This window comes from Epargyreus clarus, unplaced genomic scaffold (assembly GCF_041222505.1).
Source record: "Epargyreus clarus isolate Ecla_fem2 unplaced genomic scaffold, WU_Ecla_fem_2.2 ptg000035l, whole genome shotgun sequence".
NCBI classification, from domain to species: domain Eukaryota; kingdom Metazoa; phylum Arthropoda; class Insecta; order Lepidoptera; family Hesperiidae; genus Epargyreus; species Epargyreus clarus.
Window position 1 is genome coordinate 2,452,546 of NW_027332240.1, and position 23,362 is coordinate 2,475,907.

At 36.4% G+C, this 23,362-nt stretch overlaps 3 protein-coding genes across 3 annotated transcripts; 1 reads left to right on the forward strand and 2 right to left on the reverse strand.

Moving 5' to 3' along the window:
* Positions 1-2,034: 2,034 nt before the first annotated feature.
* ND-42 (NADH dehydrogenase (ubiquinone) subunit ND-42) lies at positions 2,035-6,085 on the reverse strand. The gene is made up of 5 exons (XM_073091927.1): positions 5,985-6,085; positions 5,191-5,906; positions 4,244-4,417; positions 3,052-3,267; positions 2,035-2,194 (listed from the first exon to the last, which is right to left on the reverse strand). The coding sequence occupies exons 2-5, from the start codon at positions 5,893-5,895 to the stop codon at positions 2,090-2,092; spliced, it is 1,200 nt and encodes a 399-aa protein (XP_072948028.1). The 5' UTR covers positions 5,896-5,906; positions 5,985-6,085; the 3' UTR covers positions 2,035-2,089.
* A 434-nt stretch (positions 6,086-6,519) lies between these two features.
* l(1)G0004 (RNA-binding protein pno1) lies at positions 6,520-8,178 on the forward strand. Its single transcript, XM_073091869.1, has 3 exons — positions 6,520-6,889; positions 7,266-7,428; positions 7,807-8,178. Exons 1-3 carry the CDS (start codon positions 6,654-6,656, stop codon positions 8,149-8,151), a joined length of 744 nt encoding a protein of 247 aa, XP_072947970.1. The 5' UTR covers positions 6,520-6,653; the 3' UTR covers positions 8,152-8,178.
* Positions 8,179-8,536: 358 nt separating this feature from the next.
* Positions 8,537-14,710, reverse strand: LOC140756394 (EARP and GARP complex-interacting protein 1). The gene is made up of 9 exons (XM_073091870.1): positions 14,535-14,710; positions 13,805-13,939; positions 12,840-12,986; positions 12,448-12,534; positions 11,475-11,663; positions 10,277-10,401; positions 9,737-9,838; positions 9,094-9,222; positions 8,537-8,761 (listed from the first exon to the last, which is right to left on the reverse strand). The coding sequence occupies exons 1-9, from the start codon at positions 14,574-14,576 to the stop codon at positions 8,599-8,601; spliced, it is 1,119 nt and encodes a 372-aa protein (XP_072947971.1). The 5' UTR covers positions 14,577-14,710; the 3' UTR covers positions 8,537-8,598.
* Positions 14,711-23,362: the final 8,652 nt, after the last annotated feature.

A 23,362-nucleotide genomic window follows, 5' to 3' on the forward strand; every position in this document is an offset into this window, starting at 1 on the left:
AAAGGATAAATAAAGAATATAAAATTATTTTTAATAAGTGTACTTATAAATCAAAAAATAGTCTAGGTACTTAAAAATGTACTAAATCGAAGTAAACGTTCCACTTAACGAAAAGTGCAATGACATTTCTTACAAGTAAATGGACCATAATGTCTCAAGCAATAGTCAAGTGCACTGCAATATATGAATGATAGATGTTGCCATCAAGTGGAATGCCGCCATACCGTGCCTTTACATTAATAGTAATTATTGTAATAGCATTTTTACTTTTGTATAAATAAAAAAATATAATTGAGGTATTTTGGGGTAATGTAAGCGCTGTGGTAAAACTGAAATTTGTTGCTAAAACTTGACATTTAATTTTCAAGGCATTATTAAGTTTTGCAATCCCGCGCTGTTTCCGATCCCGCATACATAATAACTATATTATGAAATTGAAAATATATACTTTATACCAGAAATAATATATTAATACTAGGTGACCCGGCAAACGTTGTGTTGCCATATAAATAAAAAATCTTAGATCTTATCACTTAGAGGTAAGAAAAATAGATAGTAGCCGATTCTCAGACTTAATGAATATGCATATAAAATTTAGTGAAAATCGGTAAAGCCGTTTCGGAGGAGTACAGTAACTAACATTGTGACACGAGTATTTTATATATGATTTATTAAAAAAATAGTCAATAAAATATATTACTTTACTTGACTTATGTTTTGTAATAAACAATAAAATGTAATAAATTAGTCTTCACAAAGTATAAAATAACAAAAATTCGGCTGCAATTTCTATCAAACGATTTTACCATATCACTCACATTATCCCATCATACCTTAAATAGATAACATTCCAGTAAATTTCTACTGAATTTTCTGTATTATAAACATTTTCTATCCAATTAGATTATGACTTTTAAAATTGTATTATAACTATGTATTCTAATAACTATATTATATACCTAGATCTTTATAAGGTGCTGTATAAAAAGGTGATGTAAAATTGGATAGTATCTATATAGAATAAAATATATAAAAATGGTTTTATTTTGTTTTGATTACCTAAAATATTATTATTATTTGAGATGGGCGTAGCAGGTAAAGTACTCCGCAAAACGAGGTAAGTTATTTAATAATAATAATAAACGTTTATTGCCATAATAATACAGGTCACGCATTAAAAATAAATGTACATTTTACAATATTATTAACATGGCAAACGGAATTCGGCTCAGCCTTGCTGACTCAGAATCAGAGATTCGAGTAGCGCTGTTTTTCAGCCGCTCCTATAATCCCTGTGCTGATAGTTGGGATAAGAGTATTGCCAGCCGCCGATGCATCTCCTGGGTTTACAAATCCAATGGTATATGTGTACGTGTGTATGTGAGTGGGTGTGTGTGTGGGAGTGTGTAGGTACGTATATGTAGGATAATTACTGCGCTTACTAAGCATTTAGGAATTCTTGTAGTGGTAGATATTGCATGTAGGCAGGTTTCAAATTTTCAGAACAAGTTGTCTTTTTAACAGAGCAGATATGTATTTATGTTTGAAGCATTCCGTGCTCATTTTGCTCCTCAAAGGGGGAGGATTTAGTGGTATGCAATAGTGGCAATTTCGTCCTTCCATGGTTCAATTCCGAGCGCTACTCTTACCGTGAGGGAGGTAACTTAAGACCGATATCCTTATATACGAAATACGAACGAAAACCCGTGCTGACAATATTCGTCGGCGATCGTCGATAGCCAGCGATCATATTTAGCGATTTAATAGTCCTTCGTAAGTAGTTAGGGAGGTACCCTCGCACAATATCAATATGCAATCCATCCAATATGTTGCCTATTAAAGATCGTTTTTTTTATTTGTACATATATTGTCATATTTTGATCATTGGTATGATAAAATTGTCTAGACAAGACTGAATATTTATAAGTCGGTGGCGAAGTAGTTACGGCGTACTTGTAAGATAAGGTGTTAAAGAAAATGAACCCAACTTGGACGAAGGACAGAACTATGCCAAATTCAAATAGAAACACTGAATAAAAATTATTCATTTATTAAATAACCAATATCTACATCAACATATTGCTGGAATCTATATATATTCTGTATATTTCGGGATCTTGTTTTTGAAGAGGAGGCCAGAATCACTGTCAGTGTACCCCTCGGTGTGGATGAAGGCTGGGTGGCCGTGGATGATCTGAAAACAATGTTTAAAAGTGATAAAATGTACCATTATTAATAATCTATACATCCAATGTTTTGCCCGAAGACTGACGGTTTAGTTTGTGTACTATTTTCTTTCGATATTTACAATTGGATTGCTTACCAAAGATTGAAATCGAGATTGATTATTATGGGTGTCAATACTTTTGCTGTACCTTAAATATTATTTCTATCGTATAACATTTGTAAAACCTTTTTTCTTTTTTATAATATTGAAGTAGCAAAGAGCATACAATGCAGTCCACCTGATGGTGAGTAGCTACAGCCGATGGGCATATGTAATCAACTCTAGATTAGATTCCTATCTGAGATAGGTCACATGCATTGCTAGCCCTAAGGACTAAGCTGGAACGCGTCGGAAAAGTATGTCTCCCTTATCACACCCTTCAAACCAGAACACAGCAGCGTTTAACACTGCACACATAGGAATGGTGGTGGGTTGAACCACTAAGGTCGTTTGTTCACCGCACCGTCACCGAGCCGATACCGAGAACGAGATTATTTTGGGCCGATTTTAATATGTCGTGACGGCGATAGTTTGTCCACCGCGACCGATATCGGCGGTTTATATTGTTCCAGCTGTAACGCGTGTGACCGAAGTGTATGGACAAGTTCCAATGTGTTTTATATTCCTGGCACATCGGCCCGTCAAAATCTCGGTGTCGATCTAGCGGTCACGCCGATCTATTCGGCGGTCAGGATGACGGTGTGACGGACGTGCGGTGGACAAACGGCTATAGTAAATGTATGCACGCTACTTCGGCGCCGTCATTAATTATTGGTATCGGCTCGGTGACGGTGGCGGTGGACGAACAGCGTAACAATACCAACCTTATCGCGTTCATAGCTGTCGTCGGCGCTAGTGAGCAGCTCCGGCACATCCAGCCGCGGGATGTTGAACAGGTTCATGAGGTAGTGCTTGTTGTTGGTGTAGAGCGCGCGCTGGTCCGCCCACTCCACCTCGCGCGGCAGCCGCCAGTCCTTCATCTTGGGCTCCTCGCGCTCCGTGTACTTCTCGAAGTTTAGACGCTCGATGTCTTCTACCACCTATTTGTTAACGCGAGACATAGATGAGTAAAATACAATTAAATTTTACTTATCCTTTGATTAGCGTCTTTATGCTCGAGATGATTTTTTTTGGAAAATAAAATTATATATCAAATAATAATAAAATTTATATATCAAAGGTTGCAAAATAAAATTAAAACTATAAATAATGGAGAATAAAAAAAAAATGACCGTGCTTGATAATGTGAAAATAACAATATTTTTTGCAAGTTTGTGACTCTAGTCTTCCTAATGCCACACTAAGTTGTCAGATTGTTGGAGATTTGTTATTTTCAGCCCTCGATTAACCCACCTACACTTAATTTAACATGCTTAAGTACTGCTAACAATCTACTTTTTTTTTACTCTAATGGGCTGTCCTATATGAATGCCCTTATATAGAAAGCTCATACATTGTGAAGGTGCTCTACAGGGGTGTTAGGGTTCCCCCATATGTAAATCTTCCCTAATCAAGTAACTCCCAAAATTCCCTCTTAAGCTCCCCTGCTATAACTATTTTTGTACACCCAAACGGATAAGACATAAGGTAATATGCTAATTTTAAAACTACATAGATTCTAAAATAATTCTTTGTTGTTGCAAATAATTTACAGGAACTTTGAAATAATAACATTTCAAAGTTTCAAATATGCCAAATTGGTAATAAAATCTGCATTTTTGCAGGTATCTATGAAATCTGATATATATGTTTTATTTTATATGCTTTATAACTATTACTTGTGTTGATAAAACACATTAAAATAAGGCAATTTATGCAATAAAAACGAAAAGGTAATTTTGTGGGTTACAATATTATATGTAAGAGGAGTCAAATTGGATGCAATAAGTTATTGAATAACTCTAGTCCTAATATTTCTTCTTCTTAGTTAATTTGTCATTACTGAGGGTGACCATCAAGAGCAGCCATGACTATATGGCCTTTTATGTTGTCCTAATATAGAGAACCATAACATACCACTTCAACATCACCGCCACCAGTCCAGTCGTACACGAGCAGCTCAGCGTGCGTGGAGATGTCTCGGAGATACTTGTTCTTGTACTGCCTCTCCATTTCCGTGAGGAACTCTTTGGTCAGAGCCTTGCCTTGCACCTCATGGGGTAAGGCACGCCTCTTGATGGCATCTTGCACCTGTGAGTGAAGTTTTTTTATAAATGTAATGTTGTAGATTGCAAAGATGAAATAGTCTAATATTTCACGAATAATTATTGAATATTATTTATCAAAGAATCTTGAATATTATTATGAAATATTAAATGTTATCAAATAATATGGCTATAAAAATAGCAGTTTCAAATTTCATTATTTTTGTTCCTATTTCATATAAGTATATTTTGTACATTTCTCATTATTTGAACAGTTTTATATTATCTGATTTTATTAAATAAAAATAGCAGATTATTGAATGTAAATTTTGAGTATGAGAATATTCGAAGGTACTGTAACAATTTTAGCTGAGTTTCTAAAAATTCACTTTCATATGTTTTATAAATAAACAAGATTTGGCTGTGGTTTTGCTCGCATTATGAAGTAATATTTTCATCCCCTTAGGGGTAGAATTGATCCAAATCCTTTCTTAGCAGATGCCTACGTCATAACATCTACCTGCATGCCAAATTTTAGCCTGATCCGTCCAGTGGTTTGTGCTGTGCGTTGGTAGATCACTATGGCAGATGATCACCTTTGAGTTATATATATTTAGATAATAAAAACTTTATTGCAGATTGATAAATCTGTTTGAACAAGAGAACAATGTGGCTTGATGTCACACTCATTGCCCTATTAACAACAGTCTTAATAGCCTTTAGCTTATGATTTGATACAGGCAATTGGTCTTTGTACAAGATTTTTCTATTGATTGCAGCCAAACTTAGCATTATAAATGGAGTATTAGCAGATTTTACCTGTTTTACTGGAACATCCAGGTAGATGACCAGATGAGGGCGCATCAGCTCTTCAATAGTGTTGTTCCGAAGCTCATAGTACACCGATCGGACCCCCTTGCTGATGTACTTCTGCGAGAACATCGCTTCTAGGAACACAAAGTCGGAGTACGGACTCCTTTCAAGAACCACACCTTGGCCGGTGTTCAGAAGATGAGCTAGTGCATCAATGTACTGGCCGTATCTCGCCATCAACATCTGGATTTGGAAGTTTCCCGCCAAGCGATGGTTCGGCTCGCAGTTGAAGTTCACGTGGTCGAACGTACGCGTGTCCTCAGGCACTTGGTCATCGAACATACGCAAATCCTTGCCATTGGGCCTGATGTAGTGGATATCCATCGTGGCTTCGGGGAAGTGCTTCATACCCAGATCCTCGGCGAGAACCTTGGCGAACTCAGTCTTCCCTGCTGCCACGGGACCTTCCACGACTAACACCTTGGAGTTTTCATCGAAACGGTGCGTGGTGCGGTCGAAAAAGCTCCGAGTCCACGTATAGTCTTTGTTTACATAATCAAAGGGCGCTGGTTTGGGCGGGCGGGGAGGAAGGGTCTCGCGCAGGCTCTTGCCGCTGATATTCCTGTGATGGACGAAGGTACAGCCTGCGATCTTGCCCCCTTGTGGGGTGCTCAGCACTTTAATAAATGTTGTTCGGATTAATGTAGCCATCTTCGCCCCACCTGCAACGAAACATTGTATATTATGTCTTTCTTGGGCTGATAATAAAGTCTGGGGGTCATTAAAAGTTTCTAACTCACCTATTTTCAATTCATAATAACAAAAATCTGCTGGAGATGTGACATAACATCTCCATTAATTTTTTTAAGAATCTTTAGAATGCGTTCGGTTACATTATAGAAAGCTTTCATTTTTGTCTAATTAAACATTTTATTTAATCGATTGCATTAAAGTCAACGATATAAATTATTTTACAAAATCTATTGACTATTTTAAAATTATTTGTTTATTAAAGACATAAAAGTTTTCAAATTCAAATTGAACAAAACTGAACGCAACTAATAGAGTACACTGTATATTTTTATTTTAGAACAACCAATAATTGGGCAAACAGAATATCTTTTTTTTCTTACGCTAGTCTTAGATACCCTAGAAAAATCGGCTCAGTCGCGTAATCCTTCGATAGGCTTCCTGGCGAGTACCGAGTATACCCAAGTAAGTAATTTACATATTCGTATTCGCACCTACTTGGCAAATATATAAACCTGACATTACAGAGGACAAACGATTTCGTGTTGTGCGTCTGTGGGCTGTTTCTTTATTGTCACTGTCAATGTCAAATCTGAAGATTTCTTTTTAGTCCGTGGTTCGTATTTTGGTGGACCATGTGAGTCCCAATTAAACAAAATATTACATTTTCCAAGAGATTTTCGACTTGTACTTCTTAAGAATAATATAAAACTCACAAAATGGAAACAGAGAATATAAACGTGGACGAGTTTTTACCCGCCAAAAACCCTATAAAGCTGAAAAATGTGAAGCGAAGAGCAGTATCAGAGTCTGGTGAGGTAATGGAGGTGGAGGAACACAATGGCATCCAGGGCACAGCAAAACACGCCAGATCTAGGTCAAAAAGGCCGAAGAAAGCTGCGGAACCTAATGAAAGTAAAGTGAACATGAGAAAAGTTCCAGTCCCTGCGCATAGGTAACCTATAAATAACAATACGTAACCACAACAATTTGTTTATTTTTAATGAACTATCATTATCAGGTCTCCTCTCAGAATTACCAAGTGCGAATTGGGAGACTTCATATACCTTTGAAAACGTTTTTTTAATTATTAAACTAGCCAACAAATTATTGTAATAAGTCTGGTAGGAAGAGGTGTAGATGAGTGTGAGTGAGAACTTACTCTCAAGTAGCTGCATATTCTTACGGTAAATAAAAAAAAAGGTTTTGATACTGAAATTAAACTAAATACAATTTCTATTGCTATCATAGTCATTTACAATTAACAAAAAAAAAAAAATACTGCTCGATGTGATATAAATGGTATATTAAAAGTCAATTTATGATTGTAGATATACACCACTAAAAGAGAACTGGTTGAAAATCTTCACCCCCATAGTAGAGCACCTGTTACTTCAAGTGCGATTCAACACTAAAACACGCAATGTGGAGATTCGAGTTGGACCAGAGACTAAGGACATAGCCAACTTGCAAAAGGCTGCTGATTTTGTCAAGGTAATTATAACTACTTATCCAATATTTACCTAACAATGATCTGTTTGACAATTTTTTATATGCAGAAATTATCAGTTGCCAGACTTTAATGGAGAAAACAATGGGTATATTAATTATAAATAAGCCTTTTATTTAAAGATTTGTCAAATCATAGAATGATTTTAAAAGAAATATTCATCATAGATTTAGTTAGGAAAACTGTTTTAATTTTTTTATAAAAAGTCTAAGAAACACATTTCTGTAATATCAACTGATATACTGAGACTCTTTTGTGTGAATAAAATAAACTTTCATAACTAACTAATACAATTATCATGTAACTTATGTTTGCTTTGTTAAAAAAAAAAAAAATTCTAAACATTCTAAAATTGATCACAGGCATTCATATTCGGATTTGACGTGGAAGACGCCCTAGCCTTGCTAAGATTGGACGATCTATTCGTAGAATCATTTGAAGTGAAGGATGTGAAGACATTACAAGGAGACCACTTAGGGCGAGCCATAGGACGACTCGCCGGTAAGGCGGGCCGCACAAAGTTCACCATAGAGAATGTTACAAAAACTAGAATAGTGTTGGCAGACTCAAAAATACACATCCTCGGCAGTTACCAGAATATCGCACTGGCAAGGCGGGCTATTTGCAACTTGATCATGGGGTCGCCACCCTCAAAAGTATATGGTAATTTACGTAACGTTGCCAATAGGGTGGCTCAGAGGTTCTAGTGTAAATAAAAAGATCTATTTATAAATTATTGTTTGTTTTATTTATTATATGTTATATACATTTTAAATGATAAATTATACACTTACATGAGGCATTCCATAGTTGATTACAATGTTCAGAGACCACTTAATTTCAGATGGACTGCATACATTTCTTAACAGACGTAAACATTGAATCTATATTTGTTTGGTAATTGTGTTGCTAATAATTTTACATTTACGTTTTTAAAAGAAAAATAGGTGTTGTGGACAATTTTACTTTTTACAAATGAAATGAAATGAAAAAGGAGATCTGTATTTGGCGTATTATGCAAAATGGAGTTGCTAAGATGGAGTGAAGTCTCCGTTCGAAGCAAGATGTTAAGAAAACTTCCTTAGTGTGATTCAGAATCATGCAGCGCCATCTCTTATTCACTTTCGGAACTTCTCCACACTACCATAGCTCATTTACAATAATATCTTGTACTTAAAATGTCTCGGTACTCTTGAAATAACGAGCCGCGCGTCGTAGCTCAGCGAGGCGAAGCTCCACGGCTCCGCGGCGCTCCACTCCGCGCAGTACACCGAGTCTTCATGCTGTTCGTACGACTGGAGCACGCCATCTTCTAGTCTAGAATGGAAATAGATTTATGATTAATCTCACAGAAGTAACAATTACTCATTTTTTTTTAAATTTGTGATTATACAACCTCTTTTGGTTTTGCTTGGATTAACCTCTGTATTTAGTGTGATGTGTTGTGCTTTACTAGTTTACTACCCTCCCATTTCTTCTGGGGAAATCCATCATGGATACCTTACTAACAGGGGGGACAGAGTTTTACCGACCTATCTAAATTACTTGACTAAGAACAGTTTGGAAAAAGATAGTCTAGCCTGATATTTCCGTTCTAATCACCTCCCCTTTGCCCACCATCAAACAACTCAGCCGAGCTCAGCACTCACACTCTGCTGATCCTCCTGCCGTCCTCGTCCTCGCAGACGCTGGCGGCGGCGGTGAGCAGCGCCCGCGCGTCCGAGCTGCCCGTCAGCAGCAGCTGCTCGTGGTACGTGTTGTACCGGACTGTCCACACCCTGTGTGCGAAATAACCATTTTTAGGGGTCCGTACCGAAAAGCTAAAAACCCCATTACTAAGCCTCTGCTGTCAGTCTGTCCGTCACCAAGCTCCGTCTCTTGAACCGTAATAGACACTTCATTTTTTTCATAGAGTGTGTATTGCAATAGCCTCCTATGGCAAGAATTGGTAGTATGGAACCCTCAGTGTGCGAATTTAACTCGTACTTGGCCAATTTTTTTTATAAAATTCAAGTAGCAGATAAACATGCAGTCCTGAAGATGGCTTAGATTCCTCCGTACTCAACTAGAATCTAATCTAAATGAGGTTGACTACAAATGTGTTGCTTGAGGACTAAGTTGGAAAACCTGGAATAAGTGCAATACCTTACCACAATCTTCAAACCAGAACACTGCTGTTATAAGACCGAAATAGATGTAGCAGTGGTACCTCCGTCGAACCAGAAAGAACCCTTTGTCGTTTGATCCCTACCACCGTTTATTTTTTTAACTTCTTTATTTATTTACACTCACCAATGCGAATGATCAGTTCTGCTGAAGATGGGTTCCTTTCCATTCCTGTAATCCCATATGTTGAGCGCGGCGTCGTCTCCCGCGCTTGCCAAGTGAAACTGTCTTAAAATTGAAGAATTTTAAATTAAATATGTATTAGCTAACAATTTTAAATTAATATTTTTTTATAAAGCTGCATGAAAATCGAACTTTATTATTTAAGAGTGAGAACAAACGGAGCGTTTTTATTCCGCGCAGAACAGCCGTTTTTAATTTTAAAACAAAATAAGACTTTTTGACCAACATTTTCAAATATTATCTTCGTTTATATTTAAAAAATATAAATATTTAATATTTTATCGTGATGTCATGTTAAAATATTCGTTTCAGCATAACCGTTTCCGTTTTAAAAATCGTTTCAACTTTTCCTAAACTTTTCCTAAAGAATCTTCCTATATATTAAAAAATCACCAGCAAAACCATTTCCGTTCCAAAAATCGTTTAACCTTTTCTCCCCATGGCATTCTTAAAGAAGTATATCTCCAACAAATCAACCCTTACCTGTTAGGGTTGAAGTCGAGGTCCCTAGCGAGCTGTGTGTGCGCGTTGTCGATGCTCCACGCCGGCTTACAGCCGTCCGTCCGTGTGTCGTAGCATTTTATGTGCATATCTTGGAGTACTGCGAACTGAACAAAATTTATTTATTAAAAATGTTTTTAATACAAGCATTTTTGAGTTTAATCTCTGAAACACTGTGGTGACAAATATCTAAGTGATGTTAATATCTAGATATCTGTTGTAGGTTCCGGTGTTTGTGTTTTCGTTCTTGTTTGTGTCGTGGGGTTGCGAGCAAGGAAAGTGTCTTTTATCTATTTTCAGCTAATTTTTCTTCATACTGATGATCACTTTGCCAAGTGATTGTCCTTTGGTCATATATTATGTGCGTCTGCAGTAAATAAACTATTTTGCCATTTGACCTGGTAGTTTCAGATTTCTAAGTCGGTCGAAATAGCCTTTACAATCTGCAGACCCACATAAAGTGAATACAAAGAACACCCAGATTCAGAACAGAAAAAATTATTCATCATTTAGACATCTGGCTGATCAGGCATCGAACCCTGAAGCCCATTTATTGCAGACTGTTTCAGGTTCAGGAGTCCATCTTCTAAAACCTTAGCGAGACACTCACGAGGTTCTGCCCCTGGGGGCTCCACTTCCCTCCAGTGAACTTGAGGCGGGTGCGGCCCTCGGGCGCCGCGCTGGCCAGCGGAGCGCCCGTGCTCACATCGTGTACCGTCACGTTCGTGTCGTACACCACGACTATCTTGAACTTTTGGACCTATCTATCGCTTGGTCTTAACAAAATGGACCTATCACACTCCTTGGGCTCTTTGAAACATAGACCATCATATTGGACCATAACCTTGGATTTATTTAGACACTTGTTTATATCATTTTGAACTACCAATTCATATACGTATCTGCAAAAAGGCTAATCTGATTCTATCTTGGAGTACTCCATCTCCATTTAAGAAAGGGAGGAGACACTTCTTACACTCAGTCTTAATTTATTACTTCCTGTATCGTGGGTTCCACTAACCCACATAAATATGAATAAAAACACTATCTATGTGGCACAGTGTTGCCCAATATGCAGTGTGACGTCATTTGACCACATAACGTGCTTCGGAAGTATTGTTTTACCAGACTGTTTCAGTTATCTGACTAATATCTTCCTAATGGTTAGTCAGACACTTACAAGGTTCTGCCCCTGGGGGCTCCACTTCCCACCGGTGAACTTGAGTCGCGTGCGGCCCTCGGGCGCCGCGCTGGCCAGCGGAGCGCCCGTGCTCACATCGTGCACCGTCACGTTGGTGTCGTACACCACGCCTATCTTGTTGTGGTCTGTCGGGTGGAACTCAGCGCATCGGATCTCTTCTTCTGCTTTCTGTGGATTAGAAATAAAATTATTATTAACTAGTTACTTTTGAAGGTAAAATTTTGGCAAGGGGAGATCTCTCGCGCGGCTAGGTGATCATGCCTGGGGAGCAGCCGTGCTTTTAGTCTCAGTTCGGAGCTTGTATATATGCAAGATGTAGAGAAAACTTCGATAACGTGATTCAGCATACACGTGGCGCCATCTCTTGATGAGGAGCGGGAAGTCGCCACAGAACCCTTTGTGGTTCATTGTTTTTTTTTTTATAATATAAGAGTAGCAGACGAGCATTCAGTCCACCTGATGGTAAGTGGCTACTGCCGCCCATGGACATCTGTAATCAACCCCAGATAGGATTAGATATTCCTACTTGAGGTCGGCCACTGATGCGCCGCTACCCCTGAGGACTAAGCTGAAACGCCTCGGAAAAGTCTGTCTCCCTTACCAAACCCTTCAAACTGGAACACAGCAGCACCTAACATTGCTGTTATTAGGTAGAAATAAAGTAATAGGATGTTGTGGTTGTGGAGGAACTACTGCTGTTGTGTTTCGCTTTGAAGGGTGCGGTAAGAGAGCTCAATATTATAAAAAAATGTAATAAAAAGATCTAATAATAATAGGTTTATTCCACATCTTTTTTTAACGTAAGAAAAAGTATGTTTGTATTTATTAATGCAAGTAAGAAGATATACTTCTGTGGTGTAATTAATAAGCAAAACACCAATATATACAACAACAGTACAATCATTGAAACTATTACAAGCCGAAAAACTATTCCATTTCTTAAAAATCTTACCTCTGGAGTAATGGTTTTCAAGAGCTCCATATCTTCTGGATTCCTGCCCTGGATTGCACTGAGGTCATCCAAATCCTTCGGTATTACCTGAAATGATAAATAATATACTCAATTTAGACTTCATTTTGTTAAAAGTAACTGTGTTAGGTAGTAGAGAGGTTAGAACAGCAGAAGTTGAGTTGGTCGATGAAGAAAAAAATATAGTTTTTAAATATATTTTCAGTGTAAAACGAAAAAGATGCTCCTGTGTAAAGATTATTTCTCACTTATGCTAATAGAGGTGGGCATCCACACACCCTACACACAAACCCTAGTACAGGGAGACTTATACATATGTGTGCCCTTTTCTTGCATACATCTCTTTGAAAGTAATGACACATATAAAAATATACCTCAACAGTAGGCAACTTGTAGATAGAGACTCCCATGGTGCACTGCGAGGTCTCCGGGTCGTAGGAGTTGTGCGTGGTGAGCAGTGTAGCTACGTCGTGGGGTGAACAGCGCAGGTGCCATATCTCCCCGATGTCGTGTTTGAAAACCTGTTAGTGTGGAAAGAAATGGAATATTATTTGCATTTGTTTTTATAATATAGAGGTAGCATACGAATGTGTAGCCAATTTTTTTTTTTTTTTTATAATATAAAAGTAGCAGACAAGCATGCAGTCCACCTGATGGTAAGTGGCTACTGCCGCCCATGGACATCTGTAATCAACCCCAGATAGGATTAGATATTCCTACCTGAGGTCGACCACAGATGCGCCGCTACCCCTGAAGACTAAGCTGGAACGTTTCGGAAAAGTCTGTCTCCCTTACCACACCCTTCAAACCGGAATACAGCAGCGACTAACACTGCTGTTATTATGCAGAAATAGGTGTGGCGGTGGTGCCGCCGGAGTCGAACCACAAAGGGTCTACCACCTTCATATGCTGTTAAGTGGCTACTACTAATGGACATCTGTTAGCAGCTTCAGATAAGATTAAAGCTGTACCTCTTTCTTCTCTTGTTAACCTGTAATTTGCCTGTCAAAGCTTTAAGCTGGTGATTAACTGGTTTCATTTAGTTGGCATGTATGGTATAATGACACATACTATTTATAAATTTATAAATGTTCCTTTCTTGGTAGTTGTTTGTACGATGAAAGATCCTGAGGAGCTCACCTTTTTCTAAAGTCCTATCTGAGGACACAGATGTGTCGTTACCCTGAGGAATAAGTTGGCACCCCTCAAATATGTCTTCCTTGCCGCGCCCTTCTAACCGGTGTGGCAGTGTAGGACTGGCAGTTATGCATCCAGAGTCCAACTACAGAGGGTCCTACCTACAAATTTAACTCATAACTAAAAAGTGTGATAACTAAACCTTAGTATGCAGTGCTCCAGTGTCCTCCTCAAGTTCAACCACATGGACTTGGTTTGTTCGAGGTTTCAAACTCTGTGTGCCGATCAGGAACCTTATGGCATCACTTTCTCCATATTGTGGTGATAATGCACGAGTCTACAAAGAAAAATAATTGTTAGAATCTATTTAACAATGGTATATGTGAGGGAACTCATCACTTCCTTTGATATAAATTTTTTATTCCCTATTTAAGTTTGAATTATAGTCTACTAACTTATTATAATAAATAATTACAGGAAGCTTTTTTTTCTCGTATTATTCGTTATTAATATTCAACAAGTTACATTTAATTATTTACAATATTAACCCAATAAAAAAGTACAAAATAATATATGAAACAGGCTTTAAAAAAATACTTATAATAAAAGGAAGCTTAAAATGAGCATGGAACAGACCAGATGTTATTTTAATTGGTTATTGGCATGGGTGTATATATTACTCTTATTTTATATTTTCTTCTCACACAGAAAAAAGAGGACTCAGATGGGAAGCCTCGAAAAATATGTCTCCCTTATCACAGTCTTCAAACCAGAACACAGCAGCTCTCAAGCCTATTGTAATTAGGTAGATCGATATAACGAATTGACGGATTGATAGATATATCTCCGGTTTTACTTTACATAATGTAAAAATTGTATTATTCAATGCAATATGAAATTCCGAACTATAGTATATCGAATATAGTCATTACCTGATGTTCAAGTCCATAAATAATTGAATTCCCCTCTTCCATTGTGAGATAACGTATTAAATAAATATTATTAATATGTTTTATTCCCAAAGTTAAAATATTTCATAGCGAATTCGCATCTTATTTTGATTTCTGAAACATTTTCATTTCATTTGTTGTTGTCATCTGACAGATGACAGCGTCAATGTGACATCGAAATTTGAAATTATAATTATATTTTTGAAATATCTTCAATATAATTATATATTGAATGCTATCATATCTAACATATTTCATATTTTATTGTTATAACATAACCATAGATTAGTAAAGATACTTCGCCGCCTTGGAATTGAATGAAGCCACAAACGGCTTATTTTAGTAAGTTCTTTTTTTGAATTCTTGAGAAATAAAAACATTTTTAAAGAAAATTTACGAATAAATAACTAATTTACGTAATAATTACGTAATTTACGTAATAAATAAATAATTATTTCAAATATTTTAGGGACATTTTGGCACGGAGACGTGGCAAAACTTTTTTACGCAACTATTTCAATTCTCAAAACTGGGTACATTTTCTTGTTAGAAGTGAGTAATCTTTACTAATCTATGGTTATAACTGTCAAGTACCCAATTGTACGGTTAAGTTGTGGTAGCTACAATAATCAACTAGAGTTGCGCAAAATGTATCACTAAAGTGAAAAGAGTGATATATATCTTTTGAACTCAGTGATATATATCACTCTTTTAGCTCAATAGCTCACTTTAGCTCAGTAGCTCTGTAAAGATACGCGACATTTTATATCAGTATATCAGAGAATCAGATCAAAATGTTTTGACAACATTTTTGATTCCTATAATTAATACAAAACTGGCAAGAAATTATATATGAATTATCACAGCCAACGCTATTTGTATATCCCGGTTTCCATGTTCTTAGCAATAAAATATTTTAATTTAGTGTTTAATACGTAACCGTAACTGTTATATATCTCAATCAACGCATTTGACTCGAATCAGGCTCACTACTCACTCTCAGTCAGTCGCTCATTTGACTCATCGCTCACTCGCGAGCTAGTATAACACTGTTGAGTTGAAGAAGATCTTATATCCGGAATCGTTTGAATCTATGAACTAAACCATGTGATGCGGATATAAAGATATAATTCAAATCCGTCGGAGTTGATGAGTGATTAGCTCTTTGGTGAAGATATATATCTTTTATATCACTCACTCGCGAGCTACACAATTCTATAATCAACATTGTCCTTTGAAATAAAGTGATAAAGCTGTTCTAGCTGTTTGTATTTCTTTGTACTAAAGTATCTTCACCAAAAGAGCATACTACTTAAAACCTAAGCTAGTTGAAAGATACAAATTACGCATACTATGCTATTATTTAGCTATATAGGTCTAGAATGAAGCTTATTTCACTTAATTACTTAACACGACGCTACACCTATTATACTTTATTACAGTTTACTCCATTATTCACAGTTTTCATTAGCATATGCCACATGATAATGGTGATCATTATGTTGTTTGGCCGATTTGTTGTAGATTCTGGTATAACGTTATGCTAAATAATGATTTTTTTTATTATATTAATTACTAACTGACCCGGCAAACGTTGTGTTGTCATATAAATAAAAAAATGTTAAAGGTGAACAACCCTTATCACTTAGGGGTATGAAAAATAGATAGTAGCCGATTCTCAGAACTACCGAATATGCATATAAAATGTGGTAAAAATATGTAAAGCCGTTTCGGAGGAGTACGGTAACTAACATTGTGACACGAGAATTTTATATATAAAACTAGCTGACACGGCAAACTTTGTACCGCCCCAAAATCTATTTATCAAATATATTTCATATAAAATATAGCCTATGTTACTCGTGGATAACGTAGCTTTCGAATGGTGAAAGAATTTTTAAAATAGGTCCGGTAGTTTTTGAGCCTATTCATTACAACCAAACAAATAAACAAAGTTTTCCTCTTTATAATATTAGTGTAGATATAGTGTCCCTCATATTAAAAACACAGAATTTGGAGCCTATTGTATAGTTTAGAATATATTTTTGTTTTATATTGATCGCTTTAAACAATGTAAAGTACAATATAAGTATAAGACTTACTACTTACTGTAACTAGTGACCATTTATCAGCTAATCATTGCTGTTTAGTAAAACGCACGAGAAAATTATCGATAAATACATAATGATAAGCATTACTAGCTAAGCGCTTGAAACAAAGAATATGACTGCAAATAGTATAGATAAGAACCATGAATGGACGTAATTTCCAATGGCGTTATTATGTATGTAATTTTGCACATGTACACGTTAGATATATAATAAATTACGTCATAAATTATTACTAAAGTGTTTATGTATGTATTTATTTCATTTCATTAAGTGGTCTCATAAATAAGGCATGCAATTGCTTATATATTGTATCACTTGCGTTACATTTATCAAAATGGAGTAGAAAACAGTTCGTCGGCTAGTGGTAATGCTAGTTCTGATGGTAAGTAGTCACTTTTCAATTTTTCATGGACATGAGTAATTGAGTATCAACGCCAAATACGATAGCCGTAGTACCTGAGACCATGTGCATCGCTACCAAAAACATATTTGTAACTTTTTTTATAATATAGGAGTAGCAGACGATCACGCAGTTCATCTGATTGTAAGTGGCTACTGCCGCCCATGGACATCTTTAATCAACCCCAAATAGGATTATATTCCTACATGAGGTCGGCCACAGATGCACCTCTATCCCTGAGGACTAAGCTGGAATGCCTCGGAAAAGTATGTCTCCCTTACCACACCCTTCAAACCAGAACCCAGCAGCGCTTAACACTGTTATTAGTCACAAATACGTTTGGCTGTGGCACTTGCAGAGTCGCCACAAAGAGTTCTTCTATCCAAAACTATCATTTGTTTTGGTAAACACTAAATCCCAGTTTAACTTTATAAAGCCGGTCACCAAGTCTCCAAGCTGACAGTGACTAATCTGCTGATGCGTGTACCAACGGATATAGAGATAGTGGTGCCGGAACGGCGTAACGATATCGAAACGTGGGAACATCCTCGATATTACTAACATTACAGCATTAGTTATGTTCTAACTAATATCTCTAATGAGATTACATAAGCAGATACTTTGCATGTGCTTTGTTGGGTGTGGATCTCTCTACAACTTGTTTAGGGTTCCGTACCTAAAGGGTATAAAGTTTATATTACAAACGGAACCCTATTACGGAACTAAGTCTCTTGTCTGTCCGTCCTTATGTCTGTCACGGGGCTCTATCTCTGAAACCGTAATGGGTAGACACTTGAAATTTTCATATAATATGTATAATGGTGACCGCTGTGACAACGAATTCTAAATAGGGGTATAATAGGGGTCACCATACAAAACACCACTATTTTTTGCCGTTTTCAGCTTTGTCTATTGAACCATGTCAAAATGATAATGATAACGAACACTAAAAATAAAAACGTAAATGAAAACTTGATGGTACGGAACCCTCAGTGTGCAAATTCGACTCGCACTTGACGAATTATTATAATAAAGAATTAATAAACCCTCTGCTTGCCTCTGCCTACATAGTTGACAGTCCTACCTGAGGTCGGCCATAGATGTATTCAAATATATAATAAACTACCTAATTTTTTTAAGGAATTACCATTGAATAAATTTCGAAGAAAGTTACAGGAATGGCTCATAGAAAGGAATTTTTATACCTTACGCGATTATCTTAATACCAAATTTGACTAATTTATATTGACATTTTTATCGCATTATATTATTGTCCTAGCTATTGTTATGAACACTAGGAAAATGTAATAATTATTGTTATTATGTGCAATTATTATTTGACATTGATTATTATTATTATTTTGTTTCCATTGCAGTTATATAAATGGTAATTGTAAATATTTTAATTCCTTATAAATACCTAATTTTGCACACCCATAGGGGTAGGACATAAGAATGTATGTTAATTTTAAGACCCATGTATACCACTATGTTCTTGCAAATAAACTGAATTGAATTGAATTGAATTGAATTGATGTTTTTAACGCCTATGTTGTGTGTTCATGCGTATGTTGGAAGTATGTTGCGATATGGAATAATTTTTTGGGGTAACGCAGTTAGTGCTGAAAGGGCATTTAAGGCACAAAAGAAATGTATCCGTTCTATATGTAAATTAAGACAAACTGATTCTTGTAAGTCACATTTTAGAAATTTAAAAATATTAACTCTCCCTTCGTTATATATATATGAGATTGCATCGATGGTAAATGGAGATATTGACAATTACGAAAAATTAACATTGACTAGAAATATTAATAAATTAAGGACAATAAAGTCGAGAACAAAGCTCTACCACAACAGTGTATTTTGTATGGGTCCTAAAATATATAATAAACTCCCTGATTATATAAAATCTGCAACTGGCTATAAATTTAAAAGATTGCTTAAAACACCTTATTGATAATGCGTACTATTCCGTTAAAGAATTTTTAAACGACAATGTATAGAATGATAATGACATATATAATTTAATAATAATAATTTAATAATATTGTTATGTTAATGTTTTAAAATTATAAATTGACTGTTTAAAATTTATTTGAATAATAAGAAGACAATTATGTATTAATTAAAATTTTGCATACCTCTAAGAGGTGTAATATAGAGGACAATTTTGAGGATATAACAACTGTATACCTATATTAAGCAAAATAAATGATTTGATTTGATTTGATTTGCCTTGGATAAGTATGGCTCCCTTACTACATCCTCAAACTAGGTACTTTAAACTTGAAAATTGAGAATAAATAACACCTTCCACGTTCTACTACCGTGGTAGAACACATATGGTTCTTTGGCAAAGGGGGATCTCCCGCCGGGCTAGGTGATCGTGCCTGGGGAGCGGCCGTGTTCCGACAGTCTCAGTTCGGAGCTTGTATATATGCAAGATGTTTAGAAAACTTCGATAGCGTGATTCAGCAGCGCTATCTCTTGACAAGTAGCGGGAAGTCGCCACGTCACCCACTGCTCAGACCGGAGGTCGATATCCGATGAGTGTGGTCCGAGAAGTCTTCGTCCAGGTTTGCAAGCGCCTCGGAACGCCCTCATAAGTCTGCGGCGAGTCGAGATGTGAGGAAGAACCGAGTCCTCTCATATATTTAATATTTGTTGTGTCCGTCTAAACATAATTTTAAAGCAATAATCGTATTTCGAGATTTTATGTCAGTTGCTACCATGAGTGCAGGGCACGAGGATGTGTTAATTATATCTGCGAGGTAAATTTAGTCATCAAGGGTTTCAAGAAAGTCAAGGAGTAAGAAAAAAATAGACAAATAGGGAAGAAAAGATTGGAGAATACTTTCGTAATACTATGCAACTGTTTTGGTTATTTCCTCTTAACAAAGCAGTAACCAATGGGTCAGATTTTATCATAAAATTTCTAAGTGCTTTGGCTTTTACCGTGGCTTCTGCAGGACTAAATTTTACCACATCGTGTCTTGCCTCACCACACCCTTCAAACAAAAACACAGCAGGTTAATGTCCATTGTTAATAATCAATCTATCCAAGGTTTTGCGTACTCAAGATCCCTATTTTAAACTTTACCAATTATTCAATTGCCATCTTTAGAAATTTAGGTACGCTTAGTAGGTATAAATAACTTGTAGTAGAAGACGAAAATACAATAAATTTCGTCATTTACTTCACAACTATACTTTACTTCATTTTTAACATTACTTACAACAATTAAACAAGTATTTTATTAAGTTACACGGAGGTAGTAACAGGACAGAGCATCTGGGGTCAAGTCCCTTACATAAATAGACGTGAATGCTTGTGGACTCCGCTCGAAATAGCACAGCCGGTCTAAAAATATCCCACGTCTATGTTTTGTTTTACTTATTCCTTCTTTCGCATGTTTAATAATAGTTTATGAAACAATGGTAAAGTGGTATTTTGTTTTTAATGATTAAAGCGGCAAATGAGATGGTATTCCTGCATCAGAATATACGCGGTAGACCCCTTTGTGGTTCGACTCCGGCACCACCACCGCCACACCTACGTCTGCCCAATAACAGCAGTGTTAAGCGCTGCTGTGTTCCGTTTTGAAGGGTGTGGGGAGACATACTTTTCCGAGGCGTTTCAGCTTAGTCCTCAGGGGTAGCGGCGCATCTGTGGCCGACCTCAGGTAGGAATATCTAATCCTATCTGGGGTTGATTACAGATGTCCATGGGCGGCAGTGGCCACTTACCATCGTGGACTGCATGCGCGCATGCGTCCTATATTATAAAAAAGACCGTACAACCAAGTGCAGTCATATTATGAGCAAAGGTCATCTTTGTAGGGAAGACCAATATCCAACATTTATTTTTAATTATGGATTTAAGATTTAATGCCAGGCATGCATTTTTGCTTTTTCAAAATGTGCGCATTATAAATTAATTATCATGCGTATAGTATTATAAATACTTGATTTAATGGTGAAGGGATACATTATAAGGAAATTTACACGTCTGATATTTCTTGGGATTTGAACCTCGGACCCCTCCAAATGAGAGGCCGAGTTTACACCACTGCGCTATGGCTGTTCTGCGCGTTAGGCTATAGGTAGTCTCTTTCACTCCGAGGTGCTTGCCAAGCAGAAGGATGGTATAGTCCGCGTAAAACTGCTAGTCCGCTCTGAATATAGAAATGAATCGCGTCGCCGTAGTAAATTGTATGACTACCTGCACGCAACAACTTCAGAGCGGACTAGCAGTTTGGCGCGAACTATAATATATTTACGAGCTGAATGAATGGTTAATCTTTGCCTGTCAGTGTGTATAGAAACATATTATTCGTGTACATTTTTAGCGGGAAATAAAACAAAATGGCCACGAATGGCCTACTATAGTTAAGTGCTTTTTAATCTGTATAGAACAGGAAAGTGTATTTACTGGGAATTCCCACCACTAGCAACTAGGGTCATGTCCCTTAGGATATAAATAGACTGCCTCGTACACTCAGAATAGCTCAGGTTTAAAAATAGTGCGTATACTGCCTTTATAACCATGCTACATCTATTTAAGTTTAAGCTTAAGCTAAAATTGTTCGTGTGGTTTATGAAAATTATTATTATTTTGTACGATGAAAATTAAAAAGCTTGGTTATTAAAAATTACAACTGTTTTATAAATGATAAAAATAATAATAACAATCTTTATTGAGCCAATTTAGACCTGTATCATATGACAATTTTTTTTGATAATAATTATATATTTTATACCCTAAAAAAATTATAAAGTTATTTTGTTAACTTTATAAAATATTATCATAAATGAAATTCTTTTCGACCATGTTTACATTCAACTGTAAACATGGTCGAAAAGAATTTCAAGGCCACGAATCCTTACTTAAAAAAAAAAACTAAAAAATATTTGTAGCGTTTATAAAAAAGAAACAATTCTCTATGGTTTGCAGAATTAACATCAGTAGAATTCCGCCGCTTGTCCATTCCCATAAAAAGCATATTTAAACTACGACTTCTGAGATAAAACTCGAAGGTGAAGATAAACTAAGGTGGAATTTAATCAAAGCCGAACCGCTCGTACCGGCTTGCAAACGACTCGTATTAGATCTTTGTTTTATAGCGCACGACACGATTAACGATATTATGATTTTATACAAGAAAATGTTAAAAGTTTTTCACTTTGTTTCCGTAAATCATGCCTCTTGCTCATTATCTAAAGGTAAATTGTACGCTTAATGTACCTTGATATACCTAAAGAGACATAGAGACAATATGTATATAGAAGATGCTTTCGGATTACATTTTATATTGAAAACCGGTTACTCTCAACTGATAAGTGATAGCATTGTCGATAGTAACTATTGATTTGGTCTTGTTTGTATTGCATTACTGTGGTTTCATCATCAACCCATTACTGTCCCACTGCTGGGCACGGGTCTCCTCTCAGAATGAGAAGGATTAGGCCATAGTTCACCACGCTGGCCAAGTGCGTGTTGGTAGACTTCGCATACCTTTGAGATTTTTTTTATAAATCTATCAGGTACGCAGGTTTCCTCACGATGTTTTCCTTCACCGTTTAGCAAGTGGTAATTAATTTCTAATACGCAGATAACTTCGAAAAATTAGAGGTGCGTGCCTGGGATTTGAACCTTGGACCCCACGATTGAGAGGCCGGGTTTCTTAACCACTAGGCGTTCACTGCGTTTACGGGAGGTTTACGGGACGATATATTCGCCCAGCGATAAAGTCATAAATCGTAGTAGTAATAAATAGAAATAGGATACACAATATTTTTCTGATAAAAATTAGACATTTTCTTCAAGTAAAGAAAGCTTAGAGTCGTGTCGTAGTCGTTGACCATAAACGTCCTTAACTTTACTGCGCTTTTTACGACGACGTGTCTCTTCGGCGGAATTTTATCGTTTAAATTTAGAATTCGCATTTTTATTTTTATTCCGACTCAAGTTGCCAGTCTGTTACTAACTGGTTGTTTATTTTTTTCGCAAAACACCTTTGATGTTCGGAGCCTGTTAAATTCTTTTAAATTTCTTTGAACGTAAGCCATTTTCAAATGAATTTCGAGAATGAATGTGCGAGATGGTCTTTGCTTATCCTAAAATACAGACTATAAAGTTATTTGATTTAAATTGTTTAAATTCCTAAGGCGTTGAATTTGTTTTTTACACTCCAGAAATGAAAACCATAGACGAACTAAGCGTACACACATACTTTTGGGAAATATAATGTTGGCATGTTATCATGCCAACATAGATTAGTAAATACTTCGCCACC